This window comes from Epinephelus lanceolatus, chromosome 2 (assembly GCF_041903045.1).
Source record: "Epinephelus lanceolatus isolate andai-2023 chromosome 2, ASM4190304v1, whole genome shotgun sequence".
Taxonomy (NCBI): domain Eukaryota; kingdom Metazoa; phylum Chordata; class Actinopteri; order Perciformes; family Serranidae; genus Epinephelus; species Epinephelus lanceolatus.
Window position 1 is genome coordinate 27,645,668 of NC_135735.1, and position 21,134 is coordinate 27,666,801.

General features: G+C 40.1%; 1 protein-coding gene across 1 annotated transcript; it reads right to left on the minus strand.

Annotated features, from left to right (window-relative positions):
• Positions 1–1,215: 1,215 nt before the first annotated feature.
• Positions 1,216–20,268, minus strand: LOC117255022 (hexokinase HKDC1-like). The gene is made up of 21 exons (XM_033623565.2): positions 20,025–20,268; positions 18,616–18,778; positions 18,359–18,516; positions 18,046–18,168; positions 17,854–17,949; positions 17,552–17,651; positions 13,033–13,216; positions 12,761–12,916; positions 12,446–12,679; positions 12,112–12,253; positions 8,321–8,477; positions 8,040–8,188; positions 7,688–7,807; positions 7,409–7,504; positions 7,018–7,117; positions 4,129–4,238; positions 3,875–4,038; positions 3,525–3,680; positions 3,243–3,330; positions 2,248–2,393; positions 1,216–2,079 (listed from the first exon to the last, which is right to left on the minus strand). Exons 1-21 carry the CDS (start codon positions 20,085–20,087, stop codon positions 1,944–1,946), a joined length of 2,841 nt encoding a protein of 946 aa, XP_033479456.2. The 5' UTR covers positions 20,088–20,268; the 3' UTR covers positions 1,216–1,943.
• Between the last annotated feature and the right edge of the window lie 866 nt (positions 20,269–21,134).

Sequence of the window (21,134 nt, forward strand, 5' to 3'; positions counted from 1 at the left end):
TGTTGTTATTGTTGGGAAATGTGGTCAGCGGCATTCCAATCCTCCTCCTGCCTTTTATCAATACTGAGATACTGCTGACTAACACACACACACACACACACACACACACACAACCTTTCATAATGATGTTTTATCCTCTTTCCTTCAGTAATAGCTGCAGGAAAGAGGATAATTCAGACACTAAATGAATTGTTTACATTTGAATAGTTTTAGCCACAAAAGATGAGGAAATTAAGTGATTCAAACTTCCATTTAGCCGATGTCCTCACAGTGGAGAGAATACTGCTCTAACATTTTTTTTTTTGCCTGAAATAATCTTCAATTTTGAATTTGTTCTCCTGTCCAGAAAAGCATCCGTGACCCTGGATCATGACTGAACACAAACACGCCATCCCTTCGTCTTTCCTTTATACAACACACGATATTTTAAAAGGTCCAGTGTGTAGGATTTAGAGGCATCTATTGATAGAAATGGTATGTAATATTTATAACTATATTTTCATTCATTAATAATTACCGAACCTACAAAATGTTATGTTTTCATTACCTTAGAATGAGGCGTTTATATGGTCATATGGAGCAGGTCCTCTCTCATGGACTCTGCCATGATATTTTACAGTAGCCCAGCATAGACAAATCAAACACTGGCTCTAGATAGGGTCATTCGCATTTTCTTGCATCAATTGGGTTATTTAAAAAAAGGAAATCACAAACAAACCAGATAAAGACAACTGTTTCATCTTTCAGTGAAAATGTATTCTTGTCTCCTCTGCTGCTGCTGAAAGTGACAGCCCTCACTGTTAACTTTATGCTTATTTGCTGTGGCTGTGACACGTATGCTGTCAGATAACCGTTCTGTTTGTCTGTTTACTGTCTGACTAAGACAACACATTAGTTCTGCCTGCGTACCTACTCGATGCATGTCTACAAACTGTATGATAGTCCTGCCATTGTGAAGTGAAGGGAAAAAATGCAAGTGATATTGTGTGGTGGGCCATATATAGTATATTTAAAGATGGTCCACAGGCCAGACTTTGGACATGCCTGTCCTACACGTTTGGCTTAGGGAGAAGTTTGAGTTGTGCAACCTCACCACTAGAGGCCACTAACTCCGACACATGGACCTTTAATAGCTTGACACTGAATATACAACACAATAATTTATAGTGTGTATGAATCATCTGGTTCAAAGAACTGAATTGATACAAATTACTGCAGTGCAAAAGTTTATTAGAAACACTCCAAACACAGTAGATTTAATGTGTGTGTGTGTGTGTGTGAGCAGAAGTGAAGGGACTGTTCAGTTCTTGAGAGAATCACACCACGTGTACAGATCACACTTTGACAGCTGAATCTTATTATCAGTCTTGTATGATAACTTCACTTTTTGTTTGGTCTCACATACATGCCGACCTTGAGGAGTTTGCACGGTGTGATTTTTGATATCAGCATTCTTTCTTTTCCGAAACTAAGCACTCAGCCGTGTTATCAATGGCAGAGTCTAATCGGTGCATGGCTAATACTGGCATGTGACTGTGCAGCTGTGGGTGTGACATTTCCCACATCTAATCTGGTAATGATTGGGAAATAAAAGGCTTTCAGTTTTTGCATTGGCAAGCTTTGTTGTAAACATTTGGTAGTTTGAATCAAGTTCGTTAAATATTTTTAGGGACCAGAAATTAATTGCGGTCTGCACAGTGCAGCACAAATGGCTGTATTCATGGGTGGGAAGCCTGTCAGTGAAAAACCGTGTTTTATGCCCTTCAGGCGAGGCTCCGCTGTCAGGTGAGAGAAGCTGTTGGTGAATCCATGTGACACATGACACTCAGCAGCTCTCTCACATCAGATGACAATGGCAGCAACAGGTGCAGCAGTGCTGACAACATTTCAAATAATGAGAAAAGTGAAAAAAGGACTTAAAAATATTTTTCAGTCAGGTGAATTTACATCTCCGGCTTCTGTTTGGCCACAGCTGTGATGAGGGCGGCACCCTTCCCGCTGCCTTCCTCTGATGGCAGGAAGGTGACGTTACACTGTGGGGCCATAACTCTGGCAGTTTCTTGGAGGACTATAGAGAAACTAGAAACAGCAGAAGAAGAACAAATAATTTAGTTTTTATTAAGTAATTTGAAGAAGCTAAATAAAGAGAAACAAGTAACATCAAAACTTTTGATTGGACTGATTTCTTTTAAAGTATAGTTTTGTGTCCGTAGCATACACCGACTACAACAAATAAAAAAAACTCACTGTGGATGTAGTTTGTAAAGTGCACCGTCCACCCCGACAGTGATGTCCAGATGATCCAGTCCTCGGTTCTCCCTGATCTTTTCGACCACGGCTGCCATTCCTGCCCCACACATTTGAGCTGCACGACGTGACACTGCTCCACATACCTGCGTAACAATGAAAACCATTATCATTATTACAACACAAAACAGACTGTTGGTGCCACAGTTTGCAGAACCAGACAAAATCATATCACCCCTCATTCAGTGGAAAGAAATCTTACTGACTCCCAAAGTGAGGTTGCAACAGAGAACATGCTTTTCTGGGCAAGTGTGTCAAAACGTCAACTCTTAACCTCTCTGTGGTATTTGAGACAAGAAATAGGACACAGGGTTGCAGAATTTTGATATTTACATCTAAATACTTTCAACTGGTTGACAAAGTTCAAAAGTTTAATATCAACGGTTCCTGCACACTAGCTCAACAAGGAAATGAGAAAACTCAAATGAAACAGAGTGATGTTAACGAATTACTCCTGTGTTTTTCTTGCACTGACCGAAGTATCTGCGAGTAAGGTAATGGATTTAGACTTCAGTCCTGTGGGATGCAGTGCTGCATTCAGAATCGCATACTCACTTCATACTTAAAATCACCATTGCGTTAGTGAGTTTGTCTTGTACTGGTGATGGGTGCAGTTTGTAGGGGCATGTTGTGCAGCCTTCAAACAAAATGTGCCTGCAGCTATACATGTCTCAGACATCCTGGTATTTCTGGCAAACTGCATTTGACACACTGACATACTAAATCTTTATCTGACATATCAAACAGTATTGTAGTATGGAGGCTGCTAAAGTAGTAAAATAGACTATAATCATTGTTAATGATATTAAAAGCACTTGCTTAAAACATCTGTGTTGGTCCTGCACAAACATTAGTTTTCTCTGATGAGACGGCGCTGAAACAGTTGTTTGTCTACAAACATGACACAGTGCTGCTCATTATTTTCTGTCTTCTACCTCTTTGACGATGATGCTGTCGTCACAGTTGCTGTCGAGCCCCAGCTGTTGGAGAATAGCTCTGACCTGCAGTAGAGCCAGGCGGTCACTAGGGGGAGACAACACAGTTTAGACACATTACAGTAAGACACAGCCACACATTTACACTCACACACACCCAGGTGGCATCATTGAATAAGGGACCATCTGAAAAAAGAAATGCAAGCATTTTCACACGCAGTCTCACTTACAAACACACACATACAGTATATACTCTTCCCATTCACACACAGTTTCTCCTACCTCTCTATTTGTGACAGGTATTTGGTTTCAAATATTCCAGGTGTTTTTAAAGCTTCAGTGACGTGTCCTCTGAACAGCAAACCTCCACTGGTTAAATCCAGCAATACCTGACGGACAACTTCTCCTAAATACATCCCACTGGTCAGCTTTTCAAACCTGCACACTCACAAAGACACAAATCATTTGTTAAAAAGACCATGTGACCACCTGATGGAGTCACTGAACAGCTAAAAGGTTCAGAAAACACGCAGAGTCACTGGAGCATGAGACACACACTGTATTTGTATAAAAGTATACAAATAATGTGGCCTTAACACATGTGCACAAACTTTACAAAAAGTGTTTCTCACCGTTGTTTTCCAGGGTTGACTGAGTTTTTGTCGACCTCAATGTCATAAGGTGTGATGATGTCATCCAGAGAGCCATCATCACCCAGACCTCCCCACTCTGTGTTTACACACATCTTTGATATCTCAGCATCCCCCTCCTCTCCCTCTCTCTCCATCCCATCCTCCTGCAGGGAGCAGAAGCTAATGAGTTTGTTTTAACAACACCACAGCTCATTGAAGGACTAAACAGTGTGAGCCTTTTATAAATTTTATACCCAATCTTCTCCTTCAGGGGTCCCCTCTTCTCTGTCCAGTCTTCCTTTCTTTTGTTCTGTCTTCTCAATGTTCTTCAGTTCCTCCATGTAACACACATTAGTGCCAGTTCCTGTGAAACACAGTCACATGGTCTGTCTTGTATTAAATATAACAACTACAATAAGGAAAGCATTCGCACTGCTGGTCAAACTCATTATGGTTAGAGACAATCCAGTGTGCTTAGCAACACACACATGCATTACTGTTACAGTACTCGGGATGACCCTGATCGGTGAGTGCTTTTTTTTACCTCACGTTATAACACAAACCATCATAATTACGTACTGACAACAACCCTTAACACAATTCCAGCCTTTTTTGAATACAGAGACAGGGGTCTATTTTGGGTCCCCTTCTATTCACCATATACATGCTACCTCTCGGACAAATCATGCGTAAAAACATAACTTTAACTTTCACTGTTACGTGGATGACACTCAATTATATGTCCCGTTAAAGCCTGGTTCCTCTGATGCTGTCTGTTTTATGTCTTGTCTGGCCGAAATCAAATCCTGGATGTCCAAAAATTTTCTGCAGTTGAATGACTCTAAATCAGAAGTAATCATCATCACCACCTCTGGCCCCAGCACTAGCACCATCACCAATCTCACCTCTAGTCTGGGTACACTGTCTAATAATGTCCATACAGAGGCCTGCAACCTGGGTGTCATTTTTGACTGTGAACTGTCTTTTGATGTGCAGGTGACCAGAGTACTTCAGTCCTGCTTTGCCCAACTGAGACAGCTAACCAAAATCAGGTCATTCCTCTCCCCTGCAGATTTAGAAAAGGTCATCCATGCTTTTATGTCTTCCAGACTCGACTGTTGTAATGCACTTTATTCTGGCATCAGCAAACGAAACATTAAAAGACTGCAGCTGGTACAAAACGCTGCTGCCAGGCTTTTAACAGGTACTAAGAGAAGTGACCACATAACACCAATCCTTGCTGCCCTTCACTGGTTACCTGTGAGTTTTAGAATTGATTTTAAGATTTTACTGCTTGTTTTTAAAGCCCTGAATGGTCAGGCTCCTGCCTATATCTGTGATCTACTAACCCCTTATGAGCCTGATCGCTGCTTGAGATCCTCCAGGAGGGCCCTTCTATTAGTTCCAAATTATCGTCTTGTCACTAAAGGCGACCGGACCTTTGCTGTTCGGGCCCCTCAGCTCTGGAATTCCCTGCCTGGAGATCTCAGGCAGGCTAACTCAATCTTCTTTTAAATCTCTTCTTCGGATTCACTTTTATAGTATGGCTTTTTCTTAACCGATGGTAATTATTGTAACTGTTTTTAAATTATTTGATGTTTTATTGTTTTTATGCACTAATTGTTCTATTGTGTATTAATTGTTTTCATTGTTAAGCACTTTGTAACTCTGTTTTGAAAGGTGCTATACAAATAAAGTTATTATTATTATTGTTATTATTACTTAAGTAAACCAAAGTTAGTAATCAGTCAGACATCTGCAACTCCTCCAGAATGCTGCAGCCAGAGTCCTTACTAACACCAAGAAAGTGGAGCACATTACAGCGGGCCTTGAATCACTTCTCAGCTCAACTCAACTCAGCTTTATTTATATAGCACTTTAGTTAACACATAATTCTGCTGATGCTCAACATCATACACAGAGGAAAACAAAAAGCAAAAGAAGAGAACAAACAAGAGAAAAAGAATAGTACAATCAAAGATAATAGTAGAATTAGAATAAGGTGCAATAAAAACCTGATAAGGATAATAATAGTAATAAAAGCACAATAAAGGCACAGACTTCAGGTTAAAAAACTTGGGGTGGTTGGCTTAGACACAATCAAAGGCGACGGAATACAGGTAAGTTTTTAAATGACTTTTAAAAATCTCAGTGGTGGGGAGGAACCGGATGGGAGGAGGAAGAGAATTCCACAAATTTGGGGCAGCGATAGAGAAACTCCGGTCCCTCTAACACTTAGTCCTAGATCTCGGGACTGATAAAAACCTTTGATCGGAGGATCTTAGCTCTCTGGCTGTGTGATACGGGGACAGGAGTTCTGTTAAGGGGGCGATGCCATTGAGCGCCTTATATGCAAGCATCAGAATTTTAAAATCAATCCTGTAGCTAACAGGCAGCCAATGTAGTGAGGCAAGAATGGGGGTGATTTGCTCCCTCTTCTTTGACCTTGTCAAAACTCTGGCTGCTGCATTCTGGACAAGTTGAAAACGGGATAAGGAGGACTCACTGATACCAAAGTATAGTGAGTTACAGTAGTCAAGGTGGGAGGATATGAAGGCATGGATGACTTTCTCCAGGTCAGAAATACAGAGAAATGATCTGAGTTTGGATATGGTGCGGAGCTGCATGAAACTTACTTTAACTACCTGATTGATTTGTTTTTCAAATTTTAATGCCGCATCGAAAATGACTCCAAGATTTTTTGTATGAGATTTGACAGCAGGAGCTAACAGGCTCACCGGCTTCCTGTGGGTCAAAGGAGGATTTTAAAATCCTTTTATTTGTCTGTAAAGCACTGAGTGGCCTCAGGTCTAAATACATTTCTAGATTTACTTGTACAATATGAAGCATCCATTAGGTCATCTGGAACCAGTTTACTCAGTGTTCCCAGGATCAAAACCAAGCATGGTGAAGCAGCTTTTAGTTTCTATGCTCCCCAACTGTAAAACAAGCTCCCCGGATTGCTAAAAACTGTTAACTCATTTTAATCAGGGCTTAAACATTATTGTTCAGTGTGTCTTTCCATTTTACTAACCCCTGTAAAGCATTTTAAATTTCCTTGTGTCTAAATGGTGCTATATAAATAAACGTACCTTGCCTTATTGACAACTACTCAGAATGTCATCACTTTGAAGGTCACATACCAGCAATCAGTCCGATTTCACACTGAGGGTCTTCATAGGCACAGCTCATCATGGTCCCCACTGTGTCATTGACCACTGCTACTATGTCCAGGTCAAACTCCTGCAGGTACAAGCATGCAGTACATACAAGAACAAACATTTAGCACACGACTCAACATCCAAGAAAATGCAAGGCAATTTACTCTACAGAAAAATGACAATGACTTCATTTGTCATTATAATTTACATTCAATTTGTGGTGAAACAGTTTTGTGCATCTTACAGGCTCTTTACTTCCACATGCACTTAAACAAATATGTATAAATAGGAAAGCATGCAGGATTATTCTTTCACCTTATCTGACAAATCCCAGGTAATCCATGCTGAATCTTTTCTGTTGTATTTTACTCACGTTGCGCCTCTTTATGGCTTCCCTCAGCATGCTGACAACATCCTGTCCTTCACAGTCTGTGGCCTTGAAGCCTTTGGTCCAGCTCACCAGTGTGCCCTACAGGAGAGTTACAAAGGTTGAAAAAGATTACAAAATCAATGTCTGTTTACTTGTGTATTTTTACTGTGTGTTTCTCTGAAAAGCTATTAATTTGAGCATTGATTGATCATTGGTTGTTATTCCTATGAGAAAGTTTTCTATGGTTGTAAAAAACGAAACTAACATAGTGTCCACGCTCACCGTGTCGAGAGCTGATTGCTCGCAGGGGAAAGAGAAGGTGAAGCCTGCAGGAAGATGAGCGTTCTTCATCCCCATGTAGTCCAGGAAGTCACTAACACACTGCGCTAAATGATCAAACAGCTAGAGACAGACAGAGAGACAGAGAAGGAAAGGTTTTTACTGAAAGATGACCAAGTATGTACTGTTCATGCAATGCTGTCAGGTCAAATTCATTTTCCACAAATGTTCTTCTTAGCTCAGTAATTCAAATGCTCATTAAATCATTATCAATATTTTACAAAGGCAAGCCATGGTTTAATTCCTGCACAGCTTTCTGTGCATATTATTTGAAACCCCCATCACAATGTCCTACCTCTTCCCCAGTTCCCTGCATTATCTCCAGTGGTATGGTGTAGATCTTGTGGTAAAGCTGTGTGTTCGGCTGCTGACCTTTTGTCAAGTTCACCAGCAATGCTCTGAAGTTTGTCCCTCCTAGATCCAGGGCAAGGTACTTCCCATGCTCTGGAAAACACACATATAGTAGCTTATTGATTATCTGTTTTAAAAGGATTCTGTTCAGTTTATTCTATTAGAAAACAACAATTTTGGAAGGCCTTTTAATTGTTCACTTTGATTTTCATTTAAGTTTCTGACCTGTGCCGTCAGGTGTACGGTACACAAAAGAAGGCAGCATCTTGATAGTAGAGGGGCCTTTACTCTTCAGCCCTGCTTCCAGCCCCGCCCTCATCCTGCTCTTCACCAACTGGAGCTGCTCTGGGGTCAGTTTGAAGGGAGACAGCGTCTCATCCACCTGCGATACATGTCAGAGATACTGTATAATATCAGACATCAGGGCTGTGCAGAAACCTTTAGAGGGGCAGGTGCTAAAAGTTAAAAAAGGGGCACATGGACCAGTATTTTAAAAAAGCAAACCACACTAACGTAATTTATAGCATAACCTGTTGAATTATTACAATCCATATTTCCACAGAATGCAACTTGGCATCCTACAACAAACTGCATCATACTATCTTGTGCTGCACCTGGTGAAATCAGAAGGGCACTATGATACATAAATATCCTCCTGAGATCCTGTGTCCTCCTATGGGGACATCACATTTTAGGTTTACTTGACCTTATACCATTTAGTGGTAGTAAGACCACAATACACTAATCCATGTAAAAACAAGATGGCAGCTAACTTTGCCACGTCAGTATACGACCGATCCTGACAGAAAAGTGGACAAGGTCCAAAACCTGATCACATTTTATGGTTGAAAGTTGTTTATTTATGATTAATAATGTTTGTAGTTTGATATGGCAACAAATTGTAGCAACAGTAACAAGCTAAGACACTGTTAATTAGGAAGTACTTGTTTGAAGACATTGGGACTTTATTATCATCTTGTTTGAGGACTCTAGGACTTTATTGTCGTCTCATTTGAGGACATCAGGACTTAATTGTTGTTTCGTTTGAGGATGGTGGGACGTTTTATAATCTCATTTGAGGACATCAGGACTTAACTGTTGACTCGTTTGAGGACATCAGGACTTAACTGTTGTCTCGTTTGAGGACATCAGGACTTAATTGTTGTCTCGTTGGAGGACATCAGGACTTAACTGTTGTCTCGATTGAGGACATCAGAACTTAACTGTTGTCTCTTTTGAGGACATCAGAACTTAAAATTGTTGGCTCATTTAAGGACATCAGGACTTAAATGTTGTCTCGTTTGAGGACATCAGAACCTAATTGTTGTCTCGTTTGAGGACATCAGAACTTAAAATTGTTGTCTCGTTTGAGGATATCAGAACCTAATTGTTGTCTCGTTTGAGGACATCAGAACCTAATTGTTGTCTCGTTTGCGGATATCCGGACTTAATTGTTGTCTCGTTTGAGGACATCTGGACTTAACTGTTGTCTCGTTTGAGGACATCAGAACTTAACTTAAATGTTGTCTCGTTTGAGGACATCAGGACTTAAAATTGTTGTCTCGTTTGAGGACATCAGGACTTAATTGTTGTCTCATTTGAGGATGGTGGGACTTAACTGTTGTCTCGTATGAGGAAGGTGGGACATTTTATAATCTCATTTGAGGACATCAGAACTTAAAATTGTTGTCTCGTTTGAGGACATCAGGACTTAATTGTTGTCTCATTTGAGGATGGTGGGACTTAACTGTTGTCTCGTATGAGGAAGGTGGGACATTTTATAATCTCATTTGAGGACATCAGAACTTAAATGTTGTCTCGTTTGAGGACATCAGAACTTAAACCTGTTGTCTCGTTTGAGAACATCAGAACTTAAATGTTGTCTCGTTTGAGGACATCAGAACTTAAAATTGTTGTCTCGTTTGAGGACATCAGAACTTAAATGTTGTCTCGTTTGAGGACATCAGAACTTAAATGTTGTCTCGTTTGAGGACATCAGAACTTAAAACTGTTGTCTCGTTTGAGAACATCAGAACTTAAATGTTGTCTCGTTTGAGAACATCAGAACTTAAATGTTGTCTCGTTTGAGGACATCAGGACTTAATTGTTGTCTCATTTGAGGATGGTGGGACTTAATTGTTGTTTCGTTTGAGGATGGTGGGACGTTTTATAATCTCATTTGAGGACATCAGAATTTAACTGTTGTCTCGTTTGAGGATGGTGGGACATTTTATAATCTCATTTGAGGACATCAGAGCTTACAACTGTGTCTCATTTGAGGACATCAGGACTTAATTGTTGCCTCGTTTGAGGATGGTGGGACATTTTATAATCTCATTTGAGGACATCAGGACTTAACTGTTGTCTCGTTTGAGGACATCAGAACTTAAAATTGTTGTCTCGTTTGCGGACATCAGGACTTAAATGTTGTCTCGTTTGAGGACATCAGAACTTAAATGTTGTCTCGTTTGAGGACATCAGAACTTAAAATTGTTGTCTCGTTTGAGAACATCAGAACTTAAATGTTGTCTCGTTTGAGGACATCAGGACTTAATTGTTGTCTCATTTGAGGATGGTGGGACTTAACTGTTGTCTCGTATGAGGATGGTGGGACATTTTATAATCTCATTTGAGGACATCAGGACTTAACTGTTGTCTCGATTGAGGACATAAGAGCTTAAAATTGTTGTCTCATTTGAGGATGGTGGGACTTAATTGTTGTCTTGTATGAGGATGGTGGGACATTTTATAATCTCATTTGAGGACATCAGAGTTTACAATTGTGTCTCGTTTGAGGACATCAGGACTTAATTGTTGCCTCGTTTGAGGATGGTGGGACATTTTATAATCTCATTTGAGGACTCTAGGACTTCATTGTCGTCTCATTTGAGGATGGTGGGAATTAATTGTTGTCTCGTTTGAGGATGGTGGGACGTTCTATAATCTCATTTGAGGACTCTAGGCCTTTATTGTTGTCTCATTTGAGGACATTGGGACTTAATTATCATTGACAGCGTTACGTTTTTTACTTATTGGGTCCTATTAATTAATTGATATAAGAGAAATTAAAATACAAACAGGACGAAAGTTTTGGTCTCAGGATGGTATGAGGAAATTCTAAGTGTGTCGAAATGTAATTTGAGCTGATTTTCCATAAAGATTTCTCCAAAACTGTGCAGTTCAATCACAATTTCTCATGGACATAGTCGGGGTCATCCTGAACAGGAATTCTTTGAAAATTTCATATAACCTATAGGATTTTTACAATGAAATTTCTAATGTTAAGAAACTACAACTGTGTTAGACTGTAATCTGAGGGCACTTTCCCTTTATATTCCTCAGAACCTGCACGGTGAAATCACATGAACCTTTGCATCGTCATGGTCATCCACAGCAGGAAGCCATTGGAAATTTCAGCTAACGTATGAAGGAAAGGTTTTAATGATGGGTCAAAGATGATTATTCGGAGATATTTTAACTTTTGAGGTCTCTCTTTGTATAAAAACAGTACAGTAGAATGACTCTGAGTTTTACGATAACTGGATTTTATGTAATATGCAGTATAAAGTCTTTGGACCTTGGACATCAAGTAACAAAGGGGCAGGTTGGGGGCACGTACCTGACAGATACAACAGCTGATGAGGTTAGAATTAGGGGTGTAAGAAATAATGCTACAATAGAGTACTGAGACAAAGTGTTTTGTGATACTGTATCGATATACCAAAACACTGTATTGATGTTTAATTAATAGTTTACATACAAAGATTTGTGACAGTGGTTCATTTTGTGTTGTGTTTAAACCCCCCTACTGCTAGATCCGTCAGTGTTGTAACCTATCTGCAGCCATTTGACTCTTACACTCATAACAACATATTGCTAGCACAGTATATCTATCAGTATATTTAATCATAACTCCTGTATTGTAATGTATCAGTAGAGTATTGCCAATACGCTGCCCTAGATAAAAACATAAACTACATTCAGTATACAGAAACACACACAAACAACATCCTAACCTGTCGCCTTCGTGATGCCAGTCGTTGGGCGACTGCTGTTACCAGGGCAGCTCCTTTGCTGCTGCCATTGTCTGAGAGCACAAATCTGACTTGACAATCAGGAAGCAGCTGCCGCACTACTTTATGGAGACGTTTAGCATACCTGAAATGGAAAGAGGGGAATCTGTAGCAGCTGCAACATTTGATTTACATACAAATGTGTTTTTACAGGTTACAATATTAATTCAAGTTTCCTGCTATTAGCATGTGAATAGTAAGGAGGATAATTCAAGATATCTCCAAATGAAAAAGGTCAATCGATGATTTTTGTTGAATATTTGTTATAATAACCTACTGTGGATGTGTCTTGTATACAGTTCCATCCACACCTACAGTGATCCTGAATTTCCTCAACTTCCGGTTTTGCTTAATTCGAGTCAAGATGGCAGCCAGTCCTGCAGCTACCAGATTTGAGGACCTGAAGGACACTATGGTGCTGATATGTTGAACAGCAGCACAGTCGTCAGACGATGGGTTCAAATCGAGATCCGTGAGGATGTTTATAGTGTTCTTCAGACCAGTTTTGTACCTGTAATAGACAGATGTGGATGGTATCACTTGTTTTTTACAGAGAGGGAGTGTGACACAGACAGAGAGACAGATAACTTACTCCTCCATGGCCGCTACATGTGCAGTGGTTATTGTCCCTTTAGTCTTTAGGGCCTCAGACAAATGTCCATCAAACAGCAGCCCGAGTTTAGCCATCTTTAATACAACCAGCCTCACGAGCTCACCCAGGTACATCCCACTGACCATCTTCTCCATGCTACAGTGAGGAGAAAAAAGAAACAGATGGGGTTCACGCCACGGTTGATATTGTTTCATACATGCTGTGCTGTACCATATCAATCTCACGAGGAAAGACAAAGCCACTCTCCTCACATTTGTTTTCCAGGGTTGTTGGAGGCTGCGTCCACTTCCCTGTCAAACTCAGTGATGTAATCGTTGAGAGCCCCATCGTCTCCGAAGCCTCCCCACTCAGTGTTCACACACATCCTGCCCTCATCTCCCTCCACCAGGTCAACATGACGCATTTCCTCCATGTAACACGCATTGGTGCCAGTGCCTAAACACATAAACATACAGGATATCCATGCATTCATGTTTATACTATTGAAAGAAACTTGCTTCCTTTTGTTATCTTTAAATAATCACAACGTGTTGTGCCTAAACTAACATTAAACAAGCAACTATTATTCTAGATTTTGAATTTGCCTCAGAGTCTAGTCCGAATAGTTCAAACACAGAAAACAGAAAACAGTTTCCTCACACACATGCATTAACATAGTGAACCACTAGAGGGAGCAACATTTTAACCAAATAAATGAAGGAAGGAATGACTATTATTTATATAGAACCTTTAATGCACAAAATGCGGCACACAGAGCTTTACAATTCAGACAGCAGCGACAAACATCAAAGAAATAACACCATGCAATTATGCAACACTCATTCAAGGGGAAAAGAGAAGAGTAAATAAATGCATCAATCAATAATTAATCAAGTAAAGTAAATACATATATACAAACACGTTAAGAATATTAAAACAGATAGCTGCAAGTTATAGGCTATGTTAAAGAGATATTTTTTGAGTCGTCATTTTAAACTGTCCACTCAGCCAGCAAGTCTAATATTCTAAGGCAGGGTCTTCCATATTTTTGGGGTGTAGTTGCTAAAAGAAGCATCCCCAAAGGTTTTTGTAGTTAGAACAGATAAAAGGGCAGCTGCAGAGGATCTCAGGTTTTATGGAGGGACATGAGGTGCACAACAACTATTTGTATTTGATTTTTTTCATCATAGCATGTCAAAATATGTTAATTTCAAACTAAAAATAAATTTGAACTTTAATGACATTTAGCAAGGTCTCAGTTCAACTATATTCAAAGTTTTAAAAATGCTGTTTTGTTGGGCTGCATTATATTGTCAGGGGTTTCATTTTTGCAGAGTACCGTACATGAACACAGGCATACCTGTAGAAGACAGAACTGACACAAAGTATCCAGAGAAGTTTGCAACCGCAGTTGTCTGCTGCCTCAAACAGCTACAGAAAACTGTATAAATCTGATATCTTGTTGTCAAATATATCAATATATTGATACATATCAAATCTGAATATTTGTGACGGTTTAATCCTCATAATTATATTGTATCTATATTTCCCACGCAGTGCCTGTTAGTAGGAAAACTCAATTGTCACTGTACAATACACCGTGGCTCTGAAAAATAGACGAGGAGCATATTTTCATAGCTTCTGGGGCGCTTCTGAGATGTTTCCAAAATGCTTTGAGCTGCATCTGCTGGAATTACAAAAATTGTAAGTGGTCATGATCAGCCAAGGCTGCTGCTCGGCTGCCCGGCAAGATCTGCACTCTACCGAGTGTATTTTGACAGCAGTTCAGAGCAGGCACCTGATTTAATGGAGTTGAAACCTCTCAAACACCTCCTTTTCAACATATGGATACCACCAGGGAGAGGAAATGATCTTTGTGTAGATGTCTTTTTAATGTTTGTGGTGTCAAACATGTGATCTTGGGCACAGGTTAGAAATCTGGTGCCCCCCAGCTCTTTACAAGGAATTTCTCCTCTCAGATTACATAGGAGTGAATGTGAAAAAAATGGTCTCTCCCTTTGCTTGGAGGGTCACTGAGCCAAATGTGTCACTGTGTGTGATTCCATAGTAACATTTCTGCGACCAGCACAAATTTTCCTACGTTTTGATGTATAAATTGTTTATGTACAATGGAAACTGTGGGCATGACAGCGAATTAAGAGAATTTTTTAAAGAGTATTTTAGAGAAAATGTGTGTGTGTGTGTGTGTGTGTGTGAGTGTGTGTGAGAGAGAGAGAGACTTTGTATAATAAAGTTTTGTAAAAAAAAAAAAAAAAAAATTCTATGATGGAACAGAGCATCTGTGACATCACAACACAGATGCTCTGTTCTATGATGGATGATGGAACAGAGCATCTGTGACATCACAACACAGATGCTCTGTTCTATGATGGATGATGGAACAGAGCATCTGTGACATCACAACACTTCCACCAGAGTTTGTAAATAGGACTTAAATTCAAAGAATTTCAGGCAGCAGTACTGCTGGAATATCATTTTGCTTGAACTCAAGGCGGTGTTTTAGTTATTTTTAACAAACATGAGCCAAAGAAAGAAGTCAGCTGAGGCACTCGAGGCAGAGTATTTCTGCATAAGTAAAAGCTTTGACTTAGCCATCGAAAATGCAAAGAAACTATCCAGTGAGTCTTTAGTCAAAACTTTAACTGGAAAGAACTTTGAAAATGTAGTGGGGAAAGTGAAGGTTCAGAGACAGATGCCATACAACCTGGATGATGCTCTGGAATCTTTGCATGATGCATATTACAGCATCAACAGTACCGTGGCAGCGATGATTAATGAATTCCCTCTGTTTGATAGAGAGGGTAACCAGCGAGTAACTGCCCGCCTGGCCCAGAAAGAAGAGTGCCGATATTATTTAAAAAATGAGGACATCATTAGGGAAGATGATGGTTCTGGGCAGCAGGAAAAGCCCAAAAAAAAGCATAAAGGCTGTAAGAAATTTATTTATAACATCAAGCCCTGGCACTGGGAAATAAAGTGTAGGATAAAATGATTCCTCTGCTTTTTACCCATCCAAATATGGATGGGTAAAAAGTAGAGGATAAAACTCTCTGCTGTGTGAGGTTTTCTCTGGGTGCTCCAGTTTCCCCACACTTAAAAAAAAAAAAAAAAAAAGCCCAGCCATCAGACGCTTACCAACAGCTGCCAAAGCTCTGCCTCCATATTTGGCCCCGGTATCCCTGTCGTAAGTACTGCTGGAATATCATTTTGCTTAAACTCAAGGCGGCATTTTAGTTATTTTTAACAAACATGAGCCAAACAAAGAAGTCAGCTGAGGAACTCGAGGCAGAGTATTTATACTTAAGAGAAGGCTTTCACTTAGCCATCGACAATGCAAAGAAACTATCCAGTGAGTCTTTAGTCAAAACTTTAACTGGAAAGGACTTTGACAATGTAGACTCCAGGTCATACGGCCTGGATCATGCTCTAGAATCTTTGTATGATGCATATGACAGCATCAACAGTACTGTGGCAGCGACTAATGAATTCCCTCTGTTTAAATAGAGGTTAACTGCCCTCCCGAAAAAGTAGGGGATAAAACTCTCTGCTGTGTGAGGTTTTCTCTGGGATGCTGCAGTTTCCCCACACATAAAAAAAAAAAAAAAAAAAAAAGCCCAGCCATCAGACGCTTACCAACAGCTGCCAAAACTCTGCCTCCATATTTGGCCCCGGTATCCCTGTCTTAAACTTTAAAGCATTGTATATAATGTAAATTTACCACCGCCAATTCCATGAAGTATATAACAGAGATGTGTACATTGTAATCATGTGCAGAGTCTAAAGTTTAGCATCTTGTGTTCTGTTAGCTGTATTGCATTACATGCACATACACCTACACAACATGGCAATTGGTTAGCTTGTCAATGTGACATCAATGTGCACGTTTTAGCAGTGTAAATGTAATTAAGTAATTAATAAGCCTACCTTTATCGGCTGCAGCTGAAATGATGTCTGTTTGAGGTGGATACATATATCAACGCGCGTGCACAGTAACTCGTGGGGTGAATGCATCGACTTTGTAAAAGAATATACTAATAGTGTAATTTTTTGAAAAAGTTGCTTAGTCACCTTCTACCTATGCCACTCCTCAATGACTATGTGCAGTTTCACATAGATTGACCACGTCAGTGAGTAGAAAAACGTGGAACAGACATACCCACAGACAGACAGAGTTTTTGTCATTATATAATAAGATAATAAAGCACTAATAAAAGAAGTAATTGTGTCTTGTGAGGGGATTTATTACATACATACATAAATGGTTTGAGAACACAGTCAAAACAGTCTTGCTCTGTCCCATAGACTCTTTACTCTTAGTAAATAGTGTGACCTTTTTTGGTGGGCAGGACTTAGCTGGAGGCAAAACAATTCTCCACAAACATTAGCTAGTGCTAGCTAGCAAGTTCTGTTGGATTGTTTGAGAAATGGAGAAAGATGGTGTGAGTGGTGCATTCAGAACCCATCAGCCTAATATTGTGTGTACACATTTATGACTATATGCTCATTATGAGCCCTCTTGGGTTGCAGTGATTCACAGTTGTTGAAAAACCTGTTTTATTAGCTGCTTTATATGGTCATTAACTGCTGACTCCTCACTCCTCTTTACTGGCTGCAACGTTGCGTTTCCTTGGATAGTGAAGACATGACCCACCCAACTCTCCTTCTGATTGGCTAGTACTCGTTACCTTTGTTGGTTGTGTTGATTTGGATTAGGCTAGAGATTTTGAATGAAATTACAAATTCCAATATTATGACAACACTAGTACTCACCAACGATGAGTCCAACTTCACAGTACTGGTCATCAAAGCCGCAGGTCATCATGGTTGCTACAGTGTCATTTACCATGGCTAACACCTCTACATCCATACCCTGCAGAGTGAGTTACAGAGTGAATAGTTAACATCAACTACAGTACAGTTTTATACTGGATTAAGTGTTTCTTAAGAAGTGCAGTCAACTCTAACTGATGTTAAGTGGGTATGATTGTCTCAGTGCCTTTACTGGCCTTTCTGATAAATGAAAAATAGTTTGTGGGTCATATACAAGTGAGTAGTAGCTGCTTATGTCCTACCCCAGTTCTCTCAATAGCCCCTCTGAGGGCCTGGACCACATCTTTACCCTGAAGGCCTCGAGCCTGATAGTTTTTACTCCAGTCTAGCAATAATCCCTGCAGAGAAAGAAATAAATGAAAGGACAACAGTAACATACTGTACTGCAGGTGCAGGTGATGAAAACCAAATGGAAGGATGTAGGGTGTCATTACCTGGTTTAAGGCGGACTGTTCACAGGGGAAGGAGAAAGTTAAGGCCAGAGGATGTTTCTTCTCCAAACTGATGTTCTTCTCATGCATGAAGTCCTTCAAAGACTCTGACACGTGGTCAAATAGCTGCAGACAGAACGGGAGAGAAGACAGGAGGACAGTCAAGAAGAAGGTGGAAAAGGCTGATAATGTGTCCCAACTGCTGCTGCCATCCTTATCCAAATCTCTTCCACATGCCTTCCCTTTACTATACCCTCCCCTTGTTCCTCTGCTTTTCGTTGTCCATGTTTCCCGTGTCTCCTCCTCTCCTCCGTACCTCTGTTCCTTTCCCATTCAGTAGCTCCTTAGGTATCGGGTAGGTCTTCTCCTCCATCTCCACTCCTCCTCTCCTGATCCCCATGCCCTCTCTCACTTTAACCTGGAGCACCTTAAACCTGGAACCTCCGAGATCCAACACCAGAAACTGTCCTTTCTCTGCAGGAGTGGTAAAGACAGGCAAAAATATATGACCTGTATCACATGTTTCTTCAGAATACATTGACCTACAGTGTGAAAACCATTACTGCGAGTTACCTGATCCGTCCGGAGTGGAGCGGACATGTGTTGGCAGCATCTTCACTGCTGCTGCAGCGTTGCTTTCTGCTGAAAGCCCCTTCTTCATTTCAGCCTGGAAACGAGCCGAGATGTCACTTAACTGGTCGTCATGGAGGCGCATGGCGTGCAGAAACCTGTCCACCTAAAAAAATTAGAGAAACAGAGTCAGCAAACAGACACAAAGGGAAATGATGCGTACTAATTTAATCTCTGTTTTCTATCTTGACAATAAAGTCATAAACAAATAGGGGCGGCAGAACAAATGTGTCACAAGGTCAGATTCACTTTATCTTGTTTAATCAACCCTCAAATTTGGGGTCTGTATTCATAGTTGTGACAATGTGGTCCTAACAGAAAGATTTATCTGTTATTCTAAAAAATACAGGTTTCTTCCATCTTGACGGTTTACATGAGGCAAACATTTGAAATGCCATAAGATTTATTGCTGCATGCCAAATTCAGCACAACTAAAAGCTCAAAGGTCATTTTGTGGTGAAACTTAATCCAGGGAGTGTTGCTTAAATGAAGGAGACAGAGACTATGGACTTCTTTGCCTCAAGTGGTTGGGAAATAAAGGGTGTGTCATACAAAAAAAAAAAAATTGAAAGGAATGACAAAAAAAGCATGAATCAAAAAGCCTTCCTATGCTCAGTCCCTCCCAGTATACTGTATCACTGTGGGGTCATGTTTAAGGACAAGGTCACTCTGGCTGTGCACCTGGCTGCATGTCGTATTGTATTTGTGTCAGAGTGTGAATGTGAGCAGTGTTTCTTATGACAGCATCAATACTTTGTCCCTGGGACAGTGTGTCACACCCATCTGCACTAAAGAGTAGTAGTGATACAGCCAGGGGAAGATGTTAATCATTGCTCAGGAGAGACAAATGGTGACACAGTAACTAATCATCACAGCACCTTGATCATCTTATTACAGCACAGGCTACTGCCTTATCTTATCTTATCAGTGGATACAAATATATGTATATATTCAATCCTTTAATCATTGATTAATCCTGACAGAATTTCTCACAGTGAATAATTCAGCACTACATGAGAGCAATTAGCAAGGAATATACATTTTATTTCTTTAAAAACAAAATCACTGTCTGATAATTTTGAGGTGGACTTGCCATTATTAGCACATACAATATTTTACAATAAATATGTTAGATAAAGGAAGGCAATTAATACACTTGTTGGATTTAAAGGTAAATGTAAGCCAGAGAGTGTTATATACAGGTCAGCAGCTGTTTAGATGAATATATTACAGATATCTTTGTAAATCTCATCATACCTCATCTGTAGCAGAGCACATATTGAATGTGGCCTCTTTATAGGAACTGAAGTTTAAGCTGTGATTATAACGTAAAACTGTGTAGTGGCTCTTACCTTCTTTGTGGGGTCCTCCTGGAGTTTGGAGAAGAAGAAGGAAACAAGGTGAACAGCAAGCATCTTGATGTATAATGTTTCTCTGCCAGTGCACGAACGATACAACTGCACACACTCCAGTGAAATGTTGTTGAAAACATTCAGTGTGTGCACATATTAAAATACATTAAGTCTGTTTCTTCCCTCCTGTACTCCTGTCTTGTTTTGGTTTCACTGACTGAGTCCACTAAGCAGAGACCAACTGCTACTCTGACTCAATGATTAACAACAAGCCCAACCCCTTTCTCCCATCATTTCCTCCAATTTTTTCTCTTACTGCCCAACCCTCTCTGAATACTTAGTTTCACTTAGCGTCTCTGGTGAACTGCACCTGACCTTTACTGAAATTCTGCAGAAACGTAGGATAATCAAAAATGAGTGATGAGTTACTCAGCAAAGGTCATGGAAATGGAGAAGTGACATTTTTAAAAATACTTTTGCAGTGTACATTTCTCAACTTGCCCCAATTTTTTGAGAGTGAGTATAATCTTTTAATAGAATGTATGCTATCTAACACCAAAAACTATATTTTAGAAATGTCTTGTAGGTAGACAAACAATTGAAAGACTGAGATATCTGCCTCACATGCATCAGCCCGATTATGAGTCAGTACAAACCAAATGTTATACATACCCAAAGAACATTATTTTATTTTCTAGTGGAGAGCCCAAGGTTTCCAAAGATGCAAAATATATAGGGCTGAATTTTATGGAAACGTGTATAAAATGGTGCATGGGATATCTAGAATATTTCTATTTCAGTCAGGACCACTTTAGTCAAAGAAAACTTAATTTCCATTTGCAGTATTACATTTGGCGGTATGGCTCTGTTTTGGGGCCTCTGCTTTTTCTCAGGCCTACATAGAAAGCCTCTTCCACACACCTAGTTGGAAAGCCTGAGGCAGAGAAAGCAAACCTCCTTGCCCTTCCATGCGCCTACATGGAAAGCCTGAGGCAAGGAGAGCAGCAGCAAAGACCCCCCGGAACAGAACAGAGCAGCATCAATGACAAAGAGAAATGACATTGATAAGTCAGACACAGCATGAGAAGGAGGAGCTGGGGTGGAGGTGGG